Source organism: Sceloporus occidentalis, unplaced genomic scaffold (genome assembly GCF_023333645.1).
Source record: "Sceloporus occidentalis isolate IW3139 unplaced genomic scaffold, rSceOcc1.0.p SCAF_2, whole genome shotgun sequence".
Taxonomy (NCBI): domain Eukaryota; kingdom Metazoa; phylum Chordata; class Lepidosauria; order Squamata; family Phrynosomatidae; genus Sceloporus; species Sceloporus occidentalis.
Window position 1 is genome coordinate 253,999,443 of NW_028316982.1, and position 27,932 is coordinate 254,027,374.

The 27,932-nt window shown below is 43.4% G+C and overlaps 1 protein-coding gene across 6 annotated transcripts in view; it reads right to left on the reverse strand.

Annotated features, from left to right (window-relative positions):
- The window catches only part of YAP1 (Yes1 associated transcriptional regulator), a 115,584-nt gene that overhangs the window by 78,960 nt on the left and 8,692 nt on the right, over positions 1 to 27,932 (reverse strand). For all 6 annotated transcript variants that reach the window (XM_089512765.1, XM_089512764.1, XM_089512763.1 and 3 more), the window contains exon 2: positions 22,428 to 22,666. In XM_089512765.1, the coding sequence (XP_089368891.1) occupies positions 22,428 to 22,666 (239 nt within the window). The remainder of the gene's footprint in view (positions 1 to 22,427; positions 22,667 to 27,932) is intronic.

Genomic DNA, 27,932 nt, shown 5'->3' on the forward strand with positions numbered 1-27,932 from the left:
GTTAGGTTTTCTAAGCAACCTTGTACACTAAATCATACACTAAATTGCATCCATGTGTGGATGGGGGAAGGAGAGAACAGGATGAGCTGAGTGAAAACCAAGTACCATGATTTATAACCAATTCTTGTTTGACTCTCAGAGAGGTCAGGACCTGAGCAAATAAAGGTGCTTCCATGGCAGCAGCATATAGTTGCTAGAAAGCCCTCTGCTACAGTACTTGAACAAATAGCTTCCTTTAGTCAAAGCAACAACACACCCTTTCCCAGTTTAAAGTTTTTTGGGTTTTTTTGATACAATGAAGCCACTCTTGAAGCCAAAGTAGATTGGGGGTGGCAGCATTTGTCTAAATACAGATCTGCCACAATCATCTGTAACTGGAGAAGGCTGCCCATTGTTTAAATAGCAAAGGGAATTAGCGACCTACGGAAAGATACCAGGCTGTACCTTCCCCACATTTAAAGGTTACCTCTCATCTAATGTGCACCAGAGCTTCGTTGAGGAAAAAGCTATGTAGTGGTTGTTTAGCAGCCCTCTTTTCATGTGTCTTTTTTGTTGCAAACAAAGATTAGATCCTCTTTTCCACCTCCATCTCCCCTGCTTGAGGCAGTGCTGAGTTTAAACAAAGTGGACTGTGGCCATCACTTCTAGCTTGACCTTAAGGAACTATGGAAAGACCTACTAATCATAATATGCTATGTTAATTTCAATAAAATCAGTTTATGTAACTATAATGGACCCCAAAAAAGTAGGAATGAGGGAGTAAAGAAATGTTACAAATAAGATTTATCCCATGTAGTAGTAATTAAAAAAAACTGCTTGTTTCCTTCAGTTGATACTACCAATCAGATATTATGGAGTTCCATTCACACATCAGAATTCTAAGCATCTCAATTATTCACCTGAAGGCAAATAAAAAGGCTTTTGTAAACTGTCCTACCAAAAGGGCGAATAATTCCGTCTCTGCTTTTCAACATGCATGTACATGACCGTTTATGTTATCCTAAGCAGAGCAACAACATTTGCTTTACTTATAAATGAAAAGCTATCATGGTTGCAAAGACAAACAAGATAGAAATGCCATAAGCAAGTTTAATTAGGATTTTAAGGTCAGCAGCTCCCAAAGATTACAACCCAGGAAAATGTGTTCCCAGTTCTACACATCTACTGATACTTTTGATCTTCTTCCCACTTATAACCAGTCTTCCCTGCCTTCATGTCAAACCAGTTCTGAAACAAAGGAAGCTTCAAAAGACTGTTTGCAAAGCAATGAGGAGAAGCTGATGTTCAGAGTCAGAAGTCCAACTAAAAATATCTGAAGAAGCTCTCTGGATTAAAGAGATGGAATGCAACAACAGAAAGCAGAACGCAAAGCAGTCTCCTCGTGGGTCATATTACATGTTATCACTACATGTAAGAGTATTCCAAGAGTATCTAATGCAATTCTTGTACCCCACAAAAAAATTTGTAAACATCAAATGAAGGTGCCCTGATGGCACTGTGGTTAAATACCAGTACTGCAGCCATTCACAACCACAAAATTGTGAGTTCGATCCCAGGCAGGGCTCCAGGGTAGGCTCAGCCTGGCATCCTTCTGTAGGTCGCTAAAATGAGCACCCAGCTTCTTGGAGGCAGTTAGCTTGCACATTGTAAACCACTTAGAGAGTGCTTAAGTGCCCTTATAAGCAGTATAGAAATGTATTTGATATTGCTATTCTGTCTCTTATTGAAAAAAACTTTATTAGAGCAATAATATCCAAGGTTTGGGTAACGTATCATTCCCCACCACTGCCTTCAGGCATTACTGTCTCAGTTAAAGACAATGATATCACATTATAATTATTATACAATGTGGGGAAAGTGCCCCCCAAGCCCCATTTTTACAGCATTTAACCACCACCCTCAGTTCTTGCGGAAACAATTTTTGGTTTGATTTTGGTGTAATTTTTGCCCATAAACCACAGTCAGGGACCAAAAAACATATGAAAACACCCTGCCCCCAATCCTCCTTTTTTAAAAAAAAACACTCTTTGGCTATATACTGTCCAAAATGGCATTTGGAAGTGATACCACATGTTTTCTCACACACACACACACACACGGGATTTACATCTTGCCTTTTTCCCAAAAAAGGATTCAAGGCAGCTTATACAAAGCCAAAGAGAGTGGTATTTACAGAGGTAGAAGGGCAGGTGTGGTCTGAAGGGAAATTGGAGGAAAACCAGCCCCAAATCTTGTACAGTTTCCCATTCCTGCTATGCATGCACTGACATTGCTAGAAAGACTGATAGTTATTTCCAAGGAGTGCCTTTCTCTGAAGTACAAATATAATCAGCTTTTATGTTTCACTCATGCGACCTGAAGTACCTACCATGTGTTTGCCTAAAATTCCTTCATTATAGCTTTCTCTTTCCAGCAGCTCTGTGTGAAGCAGAGTACTCCACTCCAAGGACATTATCAGTGTTTTGTTTTCTTCAAATGTGGTGTGGTATTTCGCACATTACTCTTTCCTCCAGTGCCCACCCATGGAGCTGCCCCTGCTCTCTTATCCTTTAGTTCTACCTCAAGACTAAGACAAATAGGCAGGCAGTCCTCCATCTTTTCAGACTGGATGCCTGTTTTGCAGAACTGCAATTACAGACTAGCTTAGCACTAATGTATCACTAAATGTAAGAGTGCAAATTCCAAGAGTATCTACTTCAGTTCTTATACCCCAGCAAAAAAGAATTGTAAACATCACATTCATTTTCCAAAGTTTTTTTAATTATCTGGCAAATGCCATTTGCTAGCAGGGAGCTCAAGGCAGTGGAAGCTGAAGCACTCAAGTTGATTTCCCAGACAGACCTTGGGTAAGTCATTGTCAGCTTCAGCCTAGTCTACCTCACTGGAGCATTGTGTGGCCAAAACACAGAATTGAGGGGGGGAGGTAAGGTACACACAGGATTGAACGTTTTAAACAAAAACTGACTATGTGCCCTCCCACTCTGGGTCTAGGGAAAACAGGAGTGGAGCCTACAACACAAAAAAATTCTCCACCGAAAGCAATTGTTTAAAAAGCCACACAAGTCCTGTGATTCATCTTCACTGTCAAGCCTTAAGATTTTGGTGGCAAAGTCAAAGGTCAAAAGCAGTCCATATGTCATCTGAACTAGCACTTTGCTCTAACACAATCCAGAGCAAATTACTGAAAACTAAGATAGAAAGTCATAGTATAGTATGTGAATTCAAGGAAATGAAAAAGAACTGCAGGGCAAGAAAAAATGGGGGAGACCTACATCATGCTTAGTGTTTGCATAAAGGCACAATGTGAAACTGAAAATAGTGAGATAAGACCAATTAACTGCACATATATACTAAGTAGGTGGTAAAATGTAATTCATTTCAACAATAATATCCAAACTATAAAAGGCCAGTATAAGCACATATAACAAATAGGAGCATGTCAGTTTCTGAAATGTAAAATTTCCAGACATACTGAAGCCATGGGAAGAAACAGTTTTGCCCTGCTCTGGTCCAGCAAAGAACAGAACATTTCAGAAAAATGAGGGATGCATTTTAACCCCTTTCTGGCAAGGTGCAGTGGTCTGAGTGTTTCGATTATGAGTCTGGAGCCTAGAGTACAAACCTCTGCTCAGCCATGGAAACCCACTGGGTGACTTTGGGCATGGCACAGCCTCAGAGAACAGCAATAGCAAACCCCTTCTGAACAAATCTTGCCAAGAAAACCCTATGATAAGGTCACCATAAGTCGGAAACAACTTTAAACCACCCAACAACAGACTGAAAATTATTCTGTTACTTTAGGGACATAGAATGCATTATATATAGCATTGGCCTAAAATTATCCAATTTGATATAGTCAGTGCTCCGTATTGGTGAAGCCTGTGTCTCAGGTTTTCCATTTTAGAATCAGTTTCTTTTGTGCAAAATATTGACAGTGTCCACCTACAATGTCTTGTCCTTTTCAGACAGATTAATTTATGAAAGTCCTTTCAAGCAAACCATCCTGTTTGTTTAAGAGCCGGTTATCATACATTTTGCCATAGGCTTCCATAATTCATTTACTGAAGGCAAAACACATTTTACCACCTCATAAGGAGTTATAACACTAGGGCTGTGTCAACATCCCCAAGGGCACCCACAGAAACCAACTGGAAACATATCACAAGTTCATTCAGGAAGCTATACAACAGCTCAAAAAAGAAAATAGGAAGTTGTTGACAAACTCCTCGGAAGAATAGCTTCCTGTAGAGAAAGCTAACTACATAAGATAGCTGGGGTGATCAGTAACAATTTCCACAGCATGGAGCATGATTAATGAGTAGTGCAAGAGTTTGTGCAGATATGTGTGAGCATATGAACTTCGGCCATCCAACTTGCTTTTATTTGAGAAAATAAGCAAAAGCACACCTGGAAAAAGAACCTCCTCCACTTTAAGAGAGAGGTCTGCAAATCATCATCTGCTGCTAATTAAAGCTTGCTTTTTGCCTTAAAGGATGAAGCGAAGCCCCCACTTCACAGTTCATTGCAATGTCAAGCTACAGCTGGCTAACAGGAAACATTTCGAAAGCAACACAGATGTCTCTCTGTCCAGACAGCCATTTGCACATTGTGTAACTTCATTTTTAAACTGGCACCAGTGACTGGACACCGGAAGAACAAACCAGCAAGCACTGTCCAATATTAAGTCCTTACAAAATCAGTGAAGCTCAGTGGGACAATGCACTGCATTCTTAACTAAGATTTCTCATTATAACAAATCATATTTAATTGCTCTGCTTTTAATTTTACTGTAGTTAAGACCAGAGGTTCACTGTAATGGACATCCAAGTCAAATCATGTCAGGCAGGAAGTATTTTGTCAATAAAAGCACCAGTGTCTTGTTCTTCTTGTTCTACCACACCTCTAACTCATCCAAAACACTTCTCACAGTTCCATGTCTACCAGATATACTCTCCTGTCCCATATCAGCATAAGGAAAAGATCCAAAAGATAACATTTAAAGCAAGACCACACTTTCGTCTTGCAGGTGTAGAGGAGCACTCCACCTCCACTTTGGAGGAACAGTAAACACATTAGTTCCTGTTTAAACACCAAAGACCAGCTTGCACACCTGGCACAACATGCTCATCAATAAAGATGTCAAGAAAGAGAAGAAAAAAAGGTGAAAGAAATGAGGTTACACAGGCAGATAATATACAGTGGTACCCCGGGTTACGAAAGTAATTCGTTCCGCCGCCGCTTTCGTAACCCGGAAACTTTCGCTAGCCGAAAAGCCCATAGGCGCTAATAGCGAAAGCCGCGATTTCGTGTGAAATCGCGCCGAAAAGCACCAAAAATTTTCTTCGTAACCCGGAATAACCTTCGTAACCCGGAAACATTTAATTACATGGATTTTTTTCGTAACCCGGAAATTTCGTAAGGCGGCGCATTCGTATCCCGGGGTACCACTGTACTGCCAAAGGTGGTCACTAAGGAAGGTAGAGAGACTTCCTATAGTGACTCTTCCATCTCAGAATACACATGGGTTGAGAAATACAGGCTTCTGTTTTGGATTCTGTCTCTGTTCCAGTCAAAATGCATAAAGTCACTTATTTCTCTTCCAGAAACTGCCTATTACACTATCACTGAAGAATCTTGCTACGAAAACCAGATTGATTCAAGGCCATCATACCAAGATCACAAACCAAAAGTAGCCAATTTGAACAATGAAGTGAAAAGAGATGATGCTAAATCCCCTTTTCTCTTAAACCATTTTCCTGCTCCTATAAACTACTTTTCCACTCCCAGGGGAAGATATTCCTGTCAGATTTTTTTTTTTAAAAAAGCACAACAATATTTAAAATTAAATCTTGGTAGTTATATTTTATCATATTATCGAATTTTGACTCATACGGAATTAACTTAATTGTAGTAAAAATACTTAAGGATCATAATTCATTACTTATTTAGGTGCCAAATGTTCTAAACTGTGAGAATCCTTAGGAGCCAAATAAATATGCAATAATACTTCCATAGTCACTTCCATAAGTGAGAACCCCTTTAGAAATATCACACACACACACATATGTATAAAGCCTGGGCACACAATCCAGTATAAAATTCTGCTGGACATTCTCTAATAAATTAAATGAGAACCATAGATCATCTGTGACATTCGTATTCATTAAATGGGATATATAGGAGAACCTCCAAATGAATTGAACTAATATGCATAGTTTTACATATTTAAGTACAGTACTTAATTTCCCTGAGAACATGATGGGCTCAAATCAACAGCTACTTAAATCAGGTTTTATGAATGACTGATTCAAAGCATTTTAATCAAAGTCTTGCAAATGACATGGACTATGGATTTGATATTACACTGTAATTTGCCTTTATATTAAAGTCATCATTTTAAAAATTGACCACCCCATCAATAAATTCCAAGCTGTGCAATTAATGCAAACAGGTCTTGCCAGGCTATTCCTAAGCTTTATTCAAACTTACAGCTGCATGGGGAATCAATACAAAAATAATTTAAAAATTCCTTTAACAGATCATGACATACAATAAAGTATCATTAAGAAACCCACCCCATATGATAACAACCATAGAAACAAAATCAGCCACTGCTGTGTTCTTTAAGAAGACAAGTGACTGCAAATTAACCAAGTACAGTTTTGAAGCCAAGTGTTGTAACACTTAAGTTTTCTGTACAGATACATATATGAAACAGTTGCTGTAAGAACTAAAAGATACTTGTTTACAAATAGTGTAAGAGTCTTTATGCATACAGGAACATACATCTTTGGTCATGGGACCCCTACCATTTGTGTCAGACAACATATGGGCAGGTCAGACATGACAAACCCTGCTTAATATACGGGTTTGTTAAGTCATGATGAACAAGCATCAGGCCAGCATATTCCTTGCTTGAAACTTCTTCCTTTTACTATAAGTATTCCTATCCTTTCTTGTTATTTACCATCAGATCATTTCAGAAGCAACCCTACAAGAGCTTCAGTCATCAACTGCCCTGTTTGGGTCTTGCAAAGTCAGGACTGCAGCTTCTATGATTGAATCAATCCATCTGCAGTGCAGTCTTCCTCTTTTCCTACTGCCTACCATTTTACCTAGTGTTACTGTTTTTTTCAGTGAGTCACATCATCTCATAATATACTGTAGTTGGACCCTCCATATCTACAGATTCTTTATCCATGGATTCAACCATCCACAGTTTGAAAATACAGTTGGCCCTCCCTATCCATGGATTTTTTTATCCAGATTTGAGCATCCATACATTGAATATATTTTTAAAAAAATACAAATCCCCAAAAGTTAGGCTGTATTTTGCCACTTTATATAAGGGACACCATTTCACTATGCCACTGTATTTAATGGGACTTGAGCATCCATGGATTTTGGTATCCATTGGGGGGTCCTGGAACCAAACCCAGTGGATACCAAGAGCCCACTGTATTCCAAAAATATATAAATCCTAAAAAGCAAATCTTGATTTCGTGTGTGTGTGTGTGTGTGTGTGTGTGTGTATGTATGTATATATATATATATATATATATATATATATATGGACAGGTCACTTACCTGTAACTGTATTTCTTCAAGTGGTCATCCGCGAATACATACAAATGGGTTTCACTGCGCCTGCGCAGTGCTCTTCGGAAACTTCTGGAATCACTAGGCAAAGTACACTTTGCAACTTTTAGGTGGGTTATAAACTGCCATGAAAGTACGGAGTCAGTCCGTACTAGGGTTAGGAAGGTGCGGTGCTTCCGCACCCCCCTAACCCTAGTACGGACTGAGTCCGTACAAAATGGCAGCTCCCCTTCCACATGGGGGCCACCATGATGACATCACGACGACGCCACCTCTATACGGGGCGGCGCGGACGTGACGTCGTCGGTCTGCGCCAGGGCGCCAAGTGGCCTCTTTCTCCTCCTCCCCGCCACCGTGGGGTGTTCTTGGGGCTCCTTCCTGGTTCGCGCAAAGGGCGCCCTAGGCGCCCTGGCGCACAGCAAGGGTGTCACATCCGCGCCGCCCCGTGTGGAGGCGGGGCGGCCGTGACGTCCTCATGACGGCGGCCGTCTGGAATGGCCGCTGTCATTTTTTACGCGCAGAGCGCGTATTAGGGTTAAGGAGGTGCGGAAGCACCGCACCTCCCTAATCCTAGTACGCGCTCTGCACGTACTTTAGTGGCGGTCTATAACCCGCCTCAGTAATATTGAACCTGAGATGGGAGTATCAAGTCATGCAGAACTTATATCCCATGGTAGTTGAAACAGTGATTGATCAAAAAAACTTTCACATAACCATGTAAATCAGTATAGCATTTGCATAAACCCTGCAATAATACAGAACATTGGAGAAACAGTGCAATCAGTGCATCCCTGAGACCAACATTGCCCTCCCAAAAGCTGCATCCCGTATGGCCCAGGTATCCAGCCTGTAATGTTTTATGAAAGTCAGGGGCTGGGACCAAACTGCAGCTTTACAAACATCCTCCAAAGGAATCCCCGATAAAAATGCGGAGGATGCTGCTACCGCCCTTGTAGTATGGGACCGAACCCTGTCCGGGAGAGGTTTGCCCAAGAGTTCATAGCAGAGGTGGATGGTAGCGGCCACCCATTTCGAGAATCTCTGCGCAGACACAGGCAATCCCTTCTTCGGTTCCGAGTAGCACTGAAAAAGTATCTCGGACCGGCTGGAACCAGCAGTTCTGTCCAAGTAGAAGGCTAAAACCCTCGTTACATCCAGAGAGTGTAGGTTACGCTCAGCCTTCGGTCGGGTTGGCCGCCAAGGTAGGTAAAACAATGTCCAGACACATATGGAAGGCAGACACCACCTTAGGCAAGAAAGTGATGTCGGTACGGAGGAGCACCTTGTCCCTATGGAACCTAAGGAAGGGCTGGTCCCTCCGCAAGGCACACAGTTCGCCCGCACGGTGAGCAGAGGTAATGGCCACAAGGAAGGCAGTCTTCCAAGTCAATAGTCTCAAGTCCATTGTGGCCACTGGTTCAAATGGCTTGGATTGCAATGCGGATAGTACAGTGTCCAAGCTCCAAGCCGGCGCCGGTACCAACACCGGGGGGTGTAGGTTAGCACATCCCTTTAGAAAACTTTTAACATGGGGATCCCTACAGAAGGACAGCTTGCCCTCAAATTGAAAATGGGAGCAAATGGCTGAAAGGTAGCACTTGATGTATGTGAGGCATAGCCCCGCATCCAGAAGCGCCACGAGAAACTCCAGCACCACTGGAGTCGTTACCTGAGCAGGAGAGAGGCCTTTTTGAGCAAGGAAGTGACTGAACCTCATCCACTTACAGGCATAGGACCTTCGGGTGGAAGGTTTCTGTGCAGCCAGGATCACCATCCTCACTGAATCCGGCAGTGAGGCTAAGGCTGGAGTCTCCACGCCACCAGCGGCAGGTTCTCGATGTCCGGATGCAGAATCCGGCCATTCTGGATCAACAGCAGGTCTGGACGGAAATCGAGGCGGAGGAATAGTCTCGAGGAGAGGCGGAAACCAGGGCTGTCTCAGCCACCAAGGGGTGATGAGGATCGCATCCGATCGGTCCGTTGTCATCTTGGACACCACCCTGATGATCAGAGGGAAGGCATAGAGCAGCTATCCCGACCAGACGAAAGCGAACGCGTCTCCGAGGGATCCCTCCATGTGCGTTCTGGAGCAGAACTGAGGACAGTGGCTGTTCCATTCGGTCGCGAAAAGGTCACTCTGGGGGGTTCCCCACCAATCGAAGAGGTTGCCGACCATCTCCGGGTGAAGTCTCCATTCGTGACACACCGAGGAAGACCTGCTGAGGCAGTCTGCCAACTCGTTTTCCTCTCCTGGCAGGTGAATCGCTTGGAGAAGGACCTGCCTCGGGATGCACCAGTCCCAAATGCACAGAGTGATGTCGAGCAGAGTCCTGGACTTGGTGCCCCCCTGCTTGTTGATGTAATACATGACGGTCGTGTTGTCCGTCCTCAGGAGGACCACCTTGCTGGAGACACTGGACTCGAACGCCCTCAACGCCTTCTCGACTGCAAGCATCTCTAGAGCGTTGATGTGGAGATCTCTCTCCTCTGGGGACCACTTGTCCTTTAAGATGAGGTCGAGCAGATGTGCGCCCCAACCCTCCAGGGAAGCATTTGTCGTTAAGGTCATCTGTGGCTGGGGCTTTTCGAAGGGCATGCCGACGCAGACGTTGCGGGAGTCTAGCCACCATCTCAAGGAAGAGGCTACAGGCCTTGGAACCGTGAGCCATTTGGCAGGGGAGTCCTCCATCCGGTTGAAGACTGAGAGGAACCACGCTTGAAGAGGACGAAAACGGAGTCTCGCCCACGGTGTTACGAAGCTTGTCAAAGCCATGTGACCCAAGGCCACCTGGACGTCTCTGGCCCTCACCCTTCTGTGTGCTACGCAAAGTTTTACAGAAGCTGTCAGAGCCTGGAAACAGTCCTGAGGGAGATAGGCGATGCATTTTTCGGAGTCGAGAATGGCCCCGATGAACTTGGCCCGCCTGGCCAGAGTGAAGTGAGACTTTTCCTCGTTGACGACCAATCCCAGAGATGCCAAGAGATGCAAGGCGAACGAGACTGCTTCGTGAAGCTCTCTGTCTGAGTTGGCGGCAAAAAGCCAGTCGTCCAAATACGGGAAGACTCTGTACCCCCCTCTGATGGAGGTAAGCCACTACTGGGACCATGCACTTTGTGAAGACCCTCGGAGCCGTGGCAAGGCCAAAGGGAAGAACATTGTAGTGGTACATGGTGGAGCCAACAGCGAAGGCGAGGAATCTTCTGTGGGACTCTCGAATCCCCATGTGGAAATAGGCATCCTTCAAGTCGACCGTCGCGAACCAGAGACCCTGGTGAAGCAGAGGCAAAATAGAAGCCAAGGTTACCATTCGAAACCGGCGATATTCAAGGAAATAGTTCAACGCCCTCAAGTCCAAGATGGGTCTCATACTGTTGCCCACCTTCGGTACCATAAAATATCTGGAGAAAAAAGCCCTGTAAAGTTGATCGGGCTGCAAGGGCGAAATTGCCCCTTTGGAAAGCAAAGCGCGCACTTCGTCGAGAAGGGTCTCCGAGGGAAGGGTGGAAATGAAAGCTCCAATTGGGGGGAGCTCTTCGAACACGAGGGCGTAACCCCTACGGACGATGTTTAAGACCCACGAGTCCATTGTGATGGAGGCTCAGGTGTTGGCAAAAGGGCCTCAAGATGTCAAGAAACAGGAGAGGGGACAGGACGAAGCGCGCAGGGGCCCTTCAGGACCTCTTCTTCCCCTGGTCGGTATCCTGCCGGCGAGATTTTCAGTACCGGGCAGGAAAGTTGCACCGGCCAGAGGAGGAGGATAACTGGGAGGGGTATCTCTGCCTCTGGGCCCCTTGCTGTTGGGACTGACGGTCCTAGTGAAAAGCCCTCTATGACTGACCTTGGGATTGCCATGGGCGCTGCCTCTTTCAGAACGGAAAGATCGAGGATGACGACATGCCGTGCTTCTTTGCTGCCGCCTTCATCCTGAACGTACGGTTCAGTCGTTCGTCGGTTTTGGTGTGGAAAAGGCCCAATCCATCCAGTGGCATGTCCTCAATCGTTGACTTCACGTTCATGTTGAGGTCAGACCCCCAAAGCCAAGCATGCCGCTGGAGAGCCATTGAGGCAGCCATGGCCCTTCCAGCGCAATCCGCCACATTCCTGGAGGCAGTGATCAGCCAACTGCCTATGGAGTGGGTCTCATCCCTGATTTCGACCAGCCGCCGTTGCACATCATCCAGGACATCTGGAATGACCGGTGAGATCCCCTCCATGAGTGTCTGGATGTAAGCACCCATGCACGTGTTGTAATTAATGGCCTTCACGGCCAGGGCTGCAGCCGAATAAGCCTTCCTGGCGAGACCATCAATTTTCTTGACTTCTCGATCAGCAGGAGAGGTTGCCTGCTTTGGAATAAACGTTTGCTGGGCCCCTTCCACTATGGCCGAGATCTGTTTAGGGTGGTCGGCCTACCAAGAACAACATGATGGCGAAATCCTATAGAAGGACTCGATCTTGCACGATGAGCCCACCAAGGAGGCCGGTGCATCCCAGGACCTCTTCACGATGGTCTCGAGAGACGGGAGCAATGGAATGGAGGGTGGTGTCGGCACGCGGCCGTGGAACCGATGCTCGACGGGGTCCCTAGCTTCCTCCTCGGGGTAGGATAGCTCAATGTCCAGTGCCCTTGCCATCTTGATAATGTGCTCGTTGAAGGAGCGAACATCATCGGTGGGAGAAGACGGCTCGGGATGGTGCATCCGCTGCGGAGAGCCTTGCAGGGAAGTGTCTTCCTCCAAAGGATCCTCTGAAGGAGGCAGGACCTCGGGCTCCGAGTCAGAATCCAGGAGTGTTGCTTGATCAGGCTGACGCAACGGGATGGAGGGCTGTACCGCGGACTGCTGGGCTGTGGGGGCAGGAGGTTTTGAGGCCGCCGCCGAAGGTTTGCCTCGGTCGGGAGCCACAGGACGGAGGTTGAGCTTGGCCGTGAACTTCTGGAAAGCAAGCTCCCTCGGTCCCGACATGTAATAGCGGTCCGTCTCGGAGTCGTAAAACATATCAGAGGGGTCATCGTCGAGGGGCTCTTCCCCAGCAGAGTGCAGGACCGGCGAAAGTGACTCGTGATGCAGGGACCGGGTAGCCTCTGTATCCGGGTGGACAAAAGGAACAGTCGACAGGTGTGGGAAGTCGGGGGTAGGGCTAGCTGGTCAGTGCCGAGAAGATGGTTCCTTGGTGCGCAACGTCCCCGGAGCCAGTTTGCCTGGAGGACCCTTTGTCAGGGCTTCTTGGAAGCACGATCCCTCTCCTTGGAGGACAATCCCGTCTCCTTCGGATCCCGAGTCGACTTGGAATTCTTTGAGCTATGGTCAGCTGTAGTCCCCGTTGAAGGCCTCTTCTTAGAAGAATGCGGAGTCTCTCCCCGGTCCTCAGGAGGAAAGAAAGGGTTTTCGGCCAAGTCAGAGAGGACAGCGACGTCCATGGGTTGTGGCTTGGCTGTCTTGACCTTCCCTTCAGAGGCGGGCCTTGCTCCTGAGGTTGCGATACCCTTCGATCCCGAGGCGACGGTACCAGGCTTGGAGGCACTCCGAGATGACTTCGATGAGGACTTTGAAGTGGCAGCCACCTTGTCTGAGGAATCGGTTTCGACTCATCCCTTGGAGCGAGCACCTTCAGGAGATGATTTCCTTGTAAAACCCGGTTTGGGCTCAGAACCCTCAGTCCCCGAGGGCTTGTAGGGGTGCTTGGAGGGTTTGGTGGTGGCACTGGATTTTCGAGAATCACGGGCCACATCACAGGCGGCGCCAGACTCGTCCGGATCACGGACTACGGAAGTCGCTGGGGCAGACGCGACACTGGAAACGCTGGCCCGGGAAGAAGATTCAGGGACTGAGGCCGAGGCCGCGGGAGCTGATGTTGGACGGGAGCCACCCTCCTGAATCTTGCCCTGAGCAATGGCAGAAGTCAGCCAGGACTCACGGTTCTTCCTGGCCTGAGATGATAGCGACTTGCACAAAGAACATGCCTTGGGGTCGTGGTCCTTTCCCAGGCAAAGGAGACAGGAGGAATGGGGGTCCTGGATAGGCACCTTGCCCCCGCACACATCACATTTCTTGAAAGGCGCTGGAGACATCCTTACCGAAGTCGACAGTTTAAAGGAGAGTCCAAAATCGAGGTCAACAAACCGAGAGTCCGAATTCACCAAGGGTCAGAAGAGAGAGAATAGCCAAAAGACGGTCCAAGGTCAAAACAGTGATTCCAAAAAAAGCTAGTAAAGCAAGTGAAGTTTCCTAAAGCAGCTAACGCGGTGGAAAAAAGGAACTGGGGAAAGAGCAGGAACGCAGGGGCCTTATAACGGGTGGGAGGAGTTACCGCCAAAAAGTTACTAAAAGTTGCAAAGTGTACTTTGTCTAGTGATTCCAGAAGTTTCCGAAGAGCACTGCGCAGGCACAGTGAAACCCATTTGTATGATTCGCAGAGACCATGAAGAAGAAGAATATATATATATATATATATATATATATATATATATATATATATGGGACACCATTTTAGTACTCCAATGTATATATTAGGGAAACTGAGCATCCATGCACTTTGGAATCCACAGGGGGTCCTTGAACCAAACCCCAATGTATACCAAGGGTCCACTGTACATCCAAAATACAGTAACTTGTTTAGTTACCTTGTTTTCTAGGTCGAGTTTAGGCCCAATTTCCTCTAGGACCAACTTGTCTTTTTAAAAATTCACATTTACAGAATTCGACTTTTACATTTCAGGCCTGGTTTCTAGTAGGTCTTATCTATTTGTTTTTTGAGCAGTTCATGGTATCGCTAGAACTCTCCTCCAGCATCACATTTCAAATGAATTTCTTTTTTCATCACACTAAAATCTATCCTGCTTTCATATGTTGCTTAGTAAGTTAAGACTAAATGGAAGTTTCCTAGTTTGGATCCAATATGAAACTGTGGTTTAAACATAATCAGAATAGAAACACCGTAGCTAGCGAAGAGAGATGCAGTAATATGCTACATTGATACTTAAACTGTTTGATAAACCTAGTTTATTCCTCTAAGAAGCTCTTCTTAGAGGAATAAACTCTTCTTAGAGTCGGGGCGTTGCATGTTCTGTCACCTGTTAGTTTCTGGGCACAATCCAACGTGTTGGTAATGACCTTTAAAGCCCTTCATGGCTTGGGTTCAACCTATTTAAGGGATCACCTTTTTCCATGCAATCCACCCCGCAGCCTCAGGTCCTCTGGGAAGAATCTGTTGCAGCCGGTAAAGACCAGATCAGCTGTGGCACCCAGAGGACCTTTTCTGCAACCGCTCCCAGATAGTGCAGCGGCCTGTCGGATGAGATCTGCCATATTACCAGCTTGGACAGCTTTTAAAAAGCTGTCAAGATGGATCTCTTCTGACAGGCCTTTCCGGAATAGCATATCAGCCATCCACTGAAATGAATTAATCATCAACCACTGTCCAGCCCATCTCACCAACTAGTCCGCACCCCATCCTCTGTTTTGTTGATTTTAATGTTTAATGTATACATGATTTAATTGTTATTTTAGGAGGAGGAGGGTAGAATTTGGGGTTATTTTGTACTGTTGTTTTATGTATCAGACTGTTTTTACTGTAAGCTGCCTAATCAGAGTAGGCAGACCTGGTGGCGCAGTGGTTAAATGCCTGTACTGCAGCAACTCACTCACAAACCATAAGGTTGCGAGTTCAATCCCAGCCAGGGGGCTCAAGCTCGACTCAGGCTTGCATGCTTCTGAGGTTGCTAAAATGAGTACCTAGCTTGTTGGGGACAATTAGCTTACACTTTGTAAAACCGCTTAGGGAGTGCTTAAGCGCACTGATAAGCAGTATAGAAATGTACTTGCTATTGTTGTTGTTGTTATTCATTTAACACTAAGTGGCCACTGGTTAAATGTGAATCCTGCAGCAGTTTAAAAAGTATTGCAGTGGTAGAATGGCAGTGTACGTGAACCTAGAATTAAGCTTCAATTTGAGCAATATGGAAGAAATCATAATAATCGAATACTGAGAGCAACAACCTATGGTACCTGTTTGGTTGCTCTACCTGAGCAGACATTTTGGGCCGGAACAGACAGCCCTTTAAAGCCACCGTCTGGGCAGCTTCAGAGCGCCCCTTTTATATGCCACATGTTCTGAAGCCACCCTGAAGCCGCCTGGAAGTCAGGCGGCCACCCAGACATGGGCAGCTTCAAGACGCTCCGGAGGCATGGTGTTGACATGCTGCACACCACTGGAGCATCTTGAAGGTGGCTTTGGCTTGCGGCAGGGCCGGGAAAGCTGGCTTTTTTCTGGCCCAAAAAGGAGCTGATCTTTTTCGCTCCTTTTTAGGCTGGATTGGGGCCACAGTGTATAGTTGCCACAGCCCCAATCCATTTTAGGCGGGGACGGCTTAAAGTCGCCCTTTCTTGCTGGTCTGTTCCCGGCCTTTCTCCAGTCAAGAATGAATACTCCCAAGAATGAATACTCCCAGACAGTGCAACCATAATCTAGTGCTGCACTGTGGAATCTACACACCCAATTTTTATTTTCTGTTAAAAAAACAGAAATGCAAAAGAGCTACACAAGTAATTCTTGTCATGCCACATTGCTTCTTAGGTCATGTGCATGGTCCCAAAATGCTATTGGCACCGAGACAATCTGATGGTCAAGAACTGGTAGAAAGAAAGACTATGAGAAGAGAATGCAACAGAAAGTATCAGACTAGGACACTTAAGGACTGATTTAAAAGTTTCAAAAACTTCAGAAGCTTAATATGAGTAAATATTAATGTAGCTGCAGACACAAAAATATTAATGTGTTCCATACAAGGAGCATGCAGTCAGCTGTCCTTCTAAGCTGTATCTCACGTTCGAAAGAGAGAGAGGGGAGAAAAAAGAATACACCCAACTTTTTAATAAAAAAATTCATGAATTTATTTTTTCAAGAACAAAAACAAATCATCTTACAAGTAACCTGGGTTACAACAAAATCAGCAACAATTTTACACGAACAATTGTTCTGCTAAAGTTCCATAGCACATACAGGATCTATACAGAAGCATCAATGCTGTTTTCAGCACTAATCAGAACTTTGAAACTCTTCTCAGATTCTACCAAACCACAGCAGCACCCAAAGCAAAGAAAAAGGAAAAACAACTTATTAATCTGTTTAAAATCTCCCCTGATCTGCATGTGACCCAGCAGGGAGAGGTTCAAAAAAAGTACAGCCTTTATTTTTCTTCCTAACAACCTGGTTTGTTTCTGCTCTTCTTTCCCCTTCAAGACACATCCTTCACAGCTAGCAACTCTTTCAATCATTTACTTTGGACGTCTGCTGGAGAACAAATGATCTTGCTCATGCAGATGAGTATGCCAGACTTATGTGTACTTTCCAGTCTCAATCTCTTTATTGTTCTTACTGAAACCTGACCCTTTGAAATAGATACCAAAGTCCAAAAAGAAAAAGAAAGAGAGGAGAGACACCTCTTGTGAGGTGGGAAGGTTTTCTGTTGCAATAATAAAACTGTCTAAAATCTGGTCATGATCAAATGTGTTCCTCTGCTTTCAGCCTAAATGAGCAGTTTTACAATCCAGCTATAAAAAGGCTAGCTTTCCTTCTCTTTAGAGGAGACTGATTTCATCAAAAAAGATTAATAAGTAGTTTGCAAATCATGTAGGCTTGATCTGAATTAGATACATGGACTGGGACACTAAATGCTCTTTGACGGAAAAATGTTTTACTGAAATCACATAAATACAGGCAGTGGCTTATGTAGCTAGCCCAACAGTTCATCTAGCCAGCCCACCAATTTATCTAACTCAGTATTGTCTATGTCACCATTGAGGAACATGGGCATGCAGCCCATGAAGAGAAGGCAAAAATTGGCTTCCATACAGTTATCTACATTGTTCTACAATGACTAGTAGTAGCCCTCCTGGGCTTCAGAAACAAGTCCTTCCCAGCTTGATCTAGACTTTGGAGGTGCTAGAGATAGAAATTGAAACCTACTAAAGGTAAAACACATACTGAGCTATGGCTCCTTCCCTTAGATCCTACATGCCTCAAAGATCATCAACCAGATGAAAATTCACAAGCGGAACTCCCTGCCCGTGTATTTTAATGAAATAGTGACTGACAGAAACTCTGGTAGAATGATGATGGAAATACTTGAGTGATCCTAAACACAAACCTATCTTTTATTCATGCTAGACAGTAAAAAAGAATTAAGTACTATAGATGACAACTACCCAGTTGTACTGCTTGAAGGCTGTTGTGGTTACTTCAGTGGTTAAAGAAATTCACATTCATTGGCAGTGTAATAATTACAGTAAAGGACTGTAATTCTTACAGCAATCCTCCTGTAAAGGAGGAGGATGAAACCTCTGAGCCACAGGCATAAACCAACCCACATAGGTGCTTTATCCAGCCCCACCCCACCTGTGGCTATAGTAATTGCAATAATGGCAATTCCCTTCTTGATACTTCATTCTCTCAACAACTACATTATACTATGGGCTAGCTCTGATGTCAAACTAAAAGGTAGTGTATCACAACAGGAACAAACCAAAACAAGCCTCAGATTAACATGTTTCCTGCTTACATCTTGTGTGGCCACAAGGAAATTGGAAACATTTGCCCTTGATTAACAATAGCTTGTCATTTCATACAAGTCTGACAAACAGGGGATAATTTTAACTATGGTTTGTTTGAAACAAACCATCTTTAAACCACAAATTGCAAAGCAGCAGCCAAACTGGTCTGGTTAGATCTGGGAATTTAAGAAGTAATTGACAGTTTAATTTAAGGACCTAATGAAAAAACTGGGCCACTACTTAGATGTGTTACATTTACTCAGTAGGAATAAACAAACAAACAAACCCTGACCAGTGCCTAATCAAATTTAGGCATATTTTGCAAGTTTCGCTCTTTATTTGGTTAGACCAGTGATTCCCAAAGTGGGTGGTACGCCCCCTCAGGGTGCAGTGGAAAGATCCAGGGGGGAAGTGAGGTAAAAGGGGATGACGGGGGGGTGGGGGGGGTGGGCTTCAGTCCAAGTACTGATGTGCAAGAAAGACAAGGGGAACCAGCAGCCTTTAGAATGGTGGAGCTGGGGGTTGCATGAAACTTCTTTTCAGTGACCTTTAAAATCACAATGCAGGCTCGCTGATCATTTAGTGTGGTAGTGTCTCCTGCCCTTGGCCTGCCCGCATGAGCTTACTCCCTTAGCTTTATCTTTCACTGGTGATGGCAGTGGTGGTTGGGAAACTCTTGCGAGGCTTGGGTGCAGAACATTGCTTCTGTGGCTTGGAACAACACCACTTTGGGACAGACTGGCTGACGGACAGTGGGGGAAAAGTGGCAGCAAAAGAGGAGCTTTCAAATTTGGGACCCTGCTCCAGCTTTATCAGCTTTGCTGGGACTTGGCTGGTAAGCTGGAGCTACTCTGGTGTTCCTGTTTTCCTTCACTGGACAGGCTGAGATAAAAGGTAACAGAAGATGCAAAGTTTGTGTTTGTGTGAGGTGGTGGTGGTGGCGGAGGAACACTTGAAGCCATGTGGGGGAGGCATGTCTTTGGTTAAGAAAAGGAATGAGTATCAGGAGACAATTTTTGGAAAGAGTCCTTCATCTCAGAACAGCTCCTGTAGTTAAAATACCTCCCTTTCTTTCTCCATGCCAGTCTCCAGTTCAGGGCATGTGGCCTTTGTGAACCCAGCTGCTCAGCTGCTGCTCTCAGGGTGACCAGGTGTAAAGTAACTGAGATTTGGTATCTTGAATTTCTAAGTAGAACAGTAGGCCTAATATCAAGAAACATGCATGGGGGGAGGCAAAAAGGGGTGGCAGCTAGAAAGTCTGGGGACCACTGAGCTTGACTGTGGGTAAGCATAACTACCTTATCCCAAGTCAAATCAATAGTCCTTTAGCCCACTATCTACACTGACTTTTAGTTGCTTTTGGATAAACTGCTTTCTGGAAAGATTTTAGGTGAAGAACTCTCCCATCACCTGCTTCCTGATCCTATTAACTGAAAGTGAAGAGGACTGAAGTTGTCACTAATGCATTAGTTGTCACTAATGCATTGGGGTGGGTGTTATCACTATACTGATGACACCCAAATATATTTTTCCATGTCTAGGGCATCAGCGATGACGACAGATGGCATTTCTCCCCTCAACAGTGTCTTGAGGCAGTAATGAACTGGATGAGGGAAAACAAGCTCAAGCTGAATCCAGACAAAACAGAGGTACTTACAGTAGGGGCTCCTAAACCAGGTATTGGGCTGCAACCTCCAGTCCTAGAAGTGCTCACGCTCTCCTCAAAGGACTGTGTTCGCAGTCTGGGGGTGCTTCTTGATCCGTCGCTTCAGATGAGAAATCAGGTGAAAGCAACAGTCAAGAGCGCCTGCTATCAGCTTCGGCTGATACGCCGGCTGCACCCTTTCCTGGAATTGGATGACCTCAGAACTGTAGTACATGCACTGGTAACCTCAAGACTTGACTTTTGCAATGCGCTCTACATGGCCCTTGTGCCTAGTCTGAAAACTTCAATTGGTACAGAATATGACGGCCAGGTTGATCACTGGAACATCTAGGAGTGACCATATAACACCATTATTAAAGTCATTCCACTGGCTGCCTATTAGTTTTCGAGCACAGTACAAGGTGTTGGTTATTACCTTTAAAGCCCTACATGGCTTGGGCCCAAAGTATCTAAGGGATTGCCTACTTCCATATAATCCGCCCCATACTCTCTGGTACTCTGGTTAGAATTTATTGCAGCCTATAAAAACTAAACTGACTGCAACTTCCAAGAGGGCCTTTTCTGCAACTGCTCCCAGCCTGTGGAACGGCCTGCCGGACGAGATCCGTCAAATCACCAACTTAGACAGCTTCAAGAAAGTTGTCAAGATGGATCTCTTCTGGCAGGCCTTTCCAGAATAAACTACTCGGCCATGTGGTGACTGCCCCCCCCCCAATATATATATATTATGACTGCAACTTTTATTGGTTTTAATTGTTATGTAATTTTAAATTCTATATTGTTTAATTGTCTTTTAAGGGGGGATATTTGTATATATGGATGTATTTTAACTCTTGTAAGCTGCTTTGATTGTTTTTAACAAAAAGTGGGATATAAATAAAAGTTTTATTAAAACTTTTTTTATTAAAATGTGCTATATGTTTGAGTTATGGGCTATCACTAAGTACAACAAAATGTATAGGATTGCACTGTTTATAATTGTTCTGTTAAGCTTTCTAGATAGCCCAAAATTATTCCAATTTCATTTTGAAATATTCCTTCATAGCTAGCCATGTTCACAACTAAGTTGGTTTAGGCCAGCTGATAATGTTACCAAAGGCCTTTCTTTATACCAGGTCATGCTCACTGCATTTCTCTTTTGGAAATTTCTGCCATAGAAAAATTTATCTTAAGCCAAAGCACTTAACTTATGTGATTCAAATAAGTACACAGAGATATAATGTGGTACAATGGATAGAGTTGGGTTCAAATCCCTGCTTGGCCATGAAGTTCACTGTAAGATCTTGGCACTCTCTTGCTTTCTCTATAACATATCCTCAGTGTTGCTGTGAAGATAGAATGGGGTGAGGGGTAGGAGAGAATATGCTGCACTAAGTTTCTTGGAGAAAGGGAGAACAATAATGTAGTATCAACAAAGCTTAGATAAGAAAACTTATTTCACCCCAAATCACCACAAGTACACTTACTCATCATTTGCCTTAGACATGCAGAGAAATGAAACCACCACCATCCATAAATTCAAAGCAACAGTTAGTGGTCTGCTGGAATGCTTTCCTGCAGACTGACGTGTACACGGGCTAATAATCTCTATCCTGAACGGGCACTACATCAATTACAGATTCTTACAATTTTATAAAACTATTCCTCATAAAAGGAAAAGGCTACCCAATGGATTATGGATGCTCTCTCTATTGGAATTGGCTAAGCAATGCATACAGGGGGGATAGAATTAGCTCCAATACACAAAAAGCAGCAATATAAGGATGCAAACCTTCTCTCAGGATTAAAGTGGCTACAACTGAAAACATTAAAATACAAAGTTTCTAAAACCTATAGAAGAGGAAAGAGCAAACCAACAACTTACCTGATTTTCTTTTATAATTTGGAACATATGTTTAATTACTTTATAAGTTTCTGTGTATGTATTGCACTTGTTTTCCTTTATGTACTATGACTGTTCCAAGCATACTCAAATCAGGAAAGTCTGCTTTCATACATGAAGGAATGTTCAATCTAGCAAAGGTCTCTTAACAGATGAGAGGAAGAAGCAATTTTCTATGATTACCCTCTTTCCAATTCCCCCTAAAATAAGGTGGCAAAAATGCCAAGAGGCAAAAATGTATTTATTTATTTATTTACTCAAATAAAAAACAAAGTAAGACACTGCCCCCCATGCATGACTCCCCTACTCCCATCTTTCAATCTCCAAAAGTTGTATGAACACATTAAGATGTCTTATGCAGAGGTAGACACCAGTAGCTCTCAAGATTCCTGGCAAAGGCCTCTCTCAACCATGCTCTCCGTCACTGCAAAGTAAGCAATCAACAATGAGATATGGACTCTTCCATATCAGCCAGAAACTTCCAATACTATGAATGTATTCAGAAGTGATATGCATTTTTTCATCTTTGCAATTTAAGCATATTGCAAGTTGAAACCTGTAAGTTGACCCTGTTGCTGAAAAATATAATTTTTACCATGATCCACATTGTTTAAAAAAGAACAGCAGCCTTACATAAACACACGCTAAACACAAAATCTGACTACAGTCGGGGGAGGGGGGAGAGAGCCCAAATGTTAGTCATCCAATCCCTGTTATAAGTTTACTTACTTCAGAAAATATCTCTGACCAGAAGGTGTCTTTGCCATTTCCCAACCAGGTGGTAAAGGGACATCATCAGGTATTTCAAAAGATGGTTGACGAAGGTGTTGAGATGGTGCACCTCCAGGAACTACACTGGAAGGGGTGAGTGCTCCTGGAGAAACTGTTCCTAGCAGTGAGGCTGGAGAAGAGTGAGCACGGACATGCTGAGGAGTTAGGGCTCCTGCTGTTCCTGCATCTGTGCTGGCCTGTAAAAAGTTAAGCAATTCCTTCAGTTCACAGCATAGCCAGATACCCATTATGTCAGCACCATGTTAAGATATCTCATCTCATCTTGACACATCTCCCAACACAATCCTACAAGCAACAATCAATAGACACCCCAGTGCCAGTCCCTCCACTAGAAAACAGCCAAAGCTAACACTGGAATGGATATGAGAGCAGTACCTCTATAAATAAAATATAAAAGAAATGAAAGTTATTTCATATATATAAGTCTATGTCTAAATATAGGCCATGACAAGATGCAGGACTGGAATTTGATTAATCTTTTCTGAGACACATCTTGCAAAAACATTTAAATTGAATGATATAAGTATGCATGTGTGTATACACTTTTAAGATTTTTCAGGTAGTTCTTATTTCCTTCAGGCATGGAGTACCTGGCTCTGTCTCCTTCTCCTTTCTCTGTTTTCCCCTTCCTTTGTCCCACATCTTTATCAAGGACTTCAGGAGACAGCTGTGAAAGCTATTTAAATAGTATTACAAAATGGGACAAATGAGGTCCACATTGCAAACAGTAATACATGTCTGGTTTTGCTAAAATGTATTCCAGATGACAAAAGATTTGATGGGGGAGGAAAAGAAAGCAAGGCGTGATTTAAAGCAGGGCAGGGCAAATCTCAGTGTTCATCAGGCTGACTTTTCTCTTATTACTGAATCTTTGAGGCAGATCATACAAATACTTCCACTTCAGAAAATAGCTGGATATGGGATCACAAATTGCCCCCGTATAAGATCAGCATGTCTAAACTGCTGAACCCTCCCTCCACAACAGCAAAATCTATATAAATGTTGCCTTCCTATCTTGCCTTCCAATGGAGAATCTGAAAGCACTTCAGGAATTTTTTCCCCAACATCTGCACAAAAGACATTGGAAGGATTTTTTTTCCTTTCAAGGGAAGGGAAGTCAGCCACAGTTGCAAACCATATCCAATGGTTTCCTTCTGTTAAAGGAAGAAGTCCTTTCATTTTTTGGAAGAATCTTTGATCTAGAGGTCTCTTAACAGTCAAGATGGGGAAGTAATGCTGACTAATCGTTCACCCTGCAGACCCCTATGCTATCATTTGCACAGTTCTGCACAACCCTTTGAAACAAATGGGGGAATGGGGAGGGCTACGGAGGAAATTGGTATACATCATCCCCTTCTTCAAGGCTTGTCTGCAAACAGAAGAATGGTACTGGATTCGATCCATTAAAATAATGTGTAGCATACACCTTGTTCATACACCTGTGGCATCTCTGATTCAGGCCTGCAGTCTCCCTTTCTTTCTCCTGCCCTCAATCTTTCCTAGCATTATTGTCTTTTTTAATGACTCAAGCCTTCTCATGATGTGGCCAAAATATGATAGGCACAATTTATTCATCCTGGCTTCCTTGCCTTCTCCTAAATTCTTGACTGCAGTCTCCATTATGATTAATGCTGGATCCAAGATATGGGAACTCTGATTATTTTAATTTTCTCATTATCTAGGATGAATTCTTGTAGATCTTCCGTGATCATTATTTTTGTTTTCTTAACATTCAACATCAAGCATACCTTGGCACTTTCCTGATGGACTCTCTTCAATGAACTGCTCCAGGTCTTTGTTGGCCTCCACTAGCAGTACTATATTGTCTACATCTCTTAGGCTGTTAATGTTCCTACCTCTGAATTTCACTCCTTCTGTCTCTGAGTCTACTTTGCATACAATGTTTTCTGAATACAGGTTGAACTTGGTTAAATGGGTGAAAAAGACAGATGGAGTTTTTACTGTACTTTTATGGTCATTCCAGCCACAAAGTGGTCAAAACTTGTCAGAGAAGACTGTCTTATCCTAAAGTTGGGGACTCAACTTTTTTGGTTCTTTTGCCCCCACCATTCTATAACTAGATGCATGGCATGCCACTGCAGTACACTACTGTTGCAACTGTGGCAAGGTGAAGATGTCGAGAAGAATATAAGAATTAATACTAATACACAGACCTAAATGCTAATTTATAGTCTGTGGAGAGAAGAAAAAGAAATGGATAGCAGTATAGCAGGGTAGCAATAAGCAATTTTCCCATGTAAATTTAAATACTGGATCAAATCAAGAGAATTTCTAAACACATGATATGTGTAACTCAAAATCTGCTACATAATTTAACACCTAAATGGAGGAAGTTTTTATCATACTAGGAAACTCATTAAAACATAATCAGATCTTAACCTACATAGTTATTGTTAATATATAGTTAGTATATAGTTATTTGGGACCATTTCCACTGAGAGGATTGTCTTGTGGAAGATATGTGTATCACATATTTTGTGGGGGGACACCATAATGCAAAGATGTGTGAACTAGAAGATTCTTCCAAGTGATCAAGAGGTAATGTAACCCAACTGTTTCAAGAATTTTCAAAGACAGTATCAGAACCAGATGACACCGTGGTAACTGTGACTAGATCTGGATCTAAAGTGTGTATTCTTTAGAGTTGAAAAACTGGAGTTTGTAATGTAAATATTGGCCTGTTACAGACAGCCAAAATAAAGCTGCTTCGAGTCACAGTGGAGGTATGGTGTTTCAATGATGCATGCGTCCTTAAGAGTCCAGAAGTCGCACCAAAGCCACACTCCATCCCTAAGGACTGGAGCGTGGCTTTGGTGTGACTTTTGGACTCTTAGGACGCATGCATCATTGAAACACCATACCTCCACTGTGACTCGAAGCAGCTTTATTTTGGCTGTCTGTAACAGGCCATTGGGACCATCAGGTCAGACTCACTTCGCATTATTTCAACCAGGCTTGACAGGTTCATAGGGTTCCTGCAGAATTGCCCTGCTCCCTGCTCATTTCAAGCCATCTCTGAAGCCCAAGCATACACAACCTACAGTAGTTTATTAAACTACACTGCAGCCACAGAATATAAGGCTTCAGATTAACCCTTACCCAACAACTGCCGAATCCTTTGTAGACAACCTAAGTAATCCTTAACAAGTGTTCATATGTTTAAACACTTTACTGTCCACCAAGATTTTAATACCTACCCACCCACACACCATGCTTATTATGGCCTTTACTATGCAGATACATACATGTCTGCAAAGCTCTAAGCCCCATGGCATGCAGTTAAGTACACCGTTCAGTAGTGTACTGAGAATAGGGAATACATTTAGGCAAGCATTTAGCCTTTTGTATTTAAGAAGTGCACACTGTTTCTGTATGTTTTAATTGTTTCTGTAGTTAGCTAATAACTTTTCTTCAATAATTGTCAGTGGAGTTTGAAATATTGGACCTACATAGAAAGTATGTGATAAGCCTGTATTGTGTTAAAGTTCAAAGGGAGCAAAGCACCAATCTTTGTTGAACCTATACAGCTCCAAGACTAGGCTTTCCCTCCATTTTATATCTGTCAAGTTAATTAATGCTTGGGCTCAGAGTTTGTGCACTATGGTTGAATCTGATTTTTAAAAAGCCACACACGCAGCGCCAGGCCTCTCATAAAGAGATGTTTAATCATGGAAAAGCTGCTATAGCTGGTAACAGACATACAAGAAATAGTTACAGAACAGTTAGTCATTACTGCCGTCTACACAGATGAGATGACAAGGCCTTATAACGAAAAAATGATTTTACAAGTGTAACTTTTTAAATAGTCTTCTAGACAAATGAAACTAGTTAACTCTCATCTAAGCATCTGATGAAAAACTTATGCCCAATAAAACATGCTAGCTAGAGTCTTTGTTTTTCCTCATCTAAATGTTATCTTTCTGTATTACTGTTATCTGTATCAAGACTTAAATAACTAACTGTAGGTTTGACATTTGGGACCTGATGCCCTCAAATCAGGTCCCAGTTCAGATTATCTTATTCTGTTCATACTTATGGCTTGCTGAGTTGTGCCCATCTTGGATTTAAGCAGAAAGACAGCAAATAATCCACATTGTAGATGGCATCCAAATATCAACAGCACAGAATCAATACACTGAATGATTTTCAAATTCTGGCATGAGTAAGACTTAATGAAGGCAGTGTTGAGTGTTCTACAATTTCACATTATTAAGGGTCAAGTCTGGCACAATTGTACCACTGGAGATTTTTGGCCTTTCTCATACACTCCACTCTACAACTAATCAGACAAGGGCAATTATCAGGTCAAAGTCCTTTTGTTTTTGTTAGTGATTAATTTCCAATATCATTTCAGGGGCTTTCAGCTTCCTTCCTTCAGCAAACACAAGAACTCTGTTCTGAGACTGATAAGAACAATGCTGTAGTGAAAACAGGTCTCGAACTAGCACAGACCCTTCTCTAGAAAGCAGTCAAGTCAAGCTTTCATAGCTGTTCCATCTCCAGGCTCCGAGGGAAGCGACTGACACTCTCAAATTTAGGGAAAGGGAGGAAGTGCAAATAATTATACTCTGCACCATTCAGCTTCTGAACAGAGGTTAAGGAAACACAGAAGTAGAAGCCTTGCCACAAGCATCTCTCATAAGCAGCTCAGAAAGACAGTGAGGATGGAATAGTTCCATCACATTTGTAGGGACTAAGGGTAGTTGTAAGAAAAGGAGGAATGAAAGCATACTGATACCTCCCACTCGAACATATAAAAAAGGACTTTAACTAGGAGGGTAGAAGAGCGGAAGATGGAAGCTGGTCTGAATAAGTCTGCCCAGGAATTTAAGAGGGAAAGAAATTAAACCAGAAGAAAATCTACTTTAGTCACAACAGAAGATTTAATGGTGGAAAGCAAAATGACAATCCATGTACAGGAAAGAGGACTATAGCAGAATTTCTGTTAGGCTACATGGAAGAAAGTGACAGCTTCCTCATCAGAAGAGTTCTAGAAGAAAAAGTGGCAGAAAAAGGAAAAATCTAAGAGATGAAATGTTGCAGAGAAGATGCACCTGGCCACAAAAACCTATGAGGTAGTGGAAAGAACAAGAAAGAAAGAAAGAAAGAAAGAAAGAAAGAAAGAAAGTATTACTTGATCAGGAGAGAAAATATGCCTCCACCATTGTCCAAATATAGATAAGCTACTTTTTGTACTCTATTCTCTGCAGCTGGGGGTCCGAGAAAAGAAAAGAGAGGAAATTTAAACCCTGCTGAAGAGTGAACATTTCACTAAGTTAGGGAGAAATTGCCTTGTCTTGATTATCACATCTTTAAGTCTGGTATCATCCTACTTGAAAAATTGTGGCTGTCAACAATGGCACCCCATCACCACTACCACATGATCACTGAGGGCAGGCTGAAGAAGAAAACTGCTTTTTT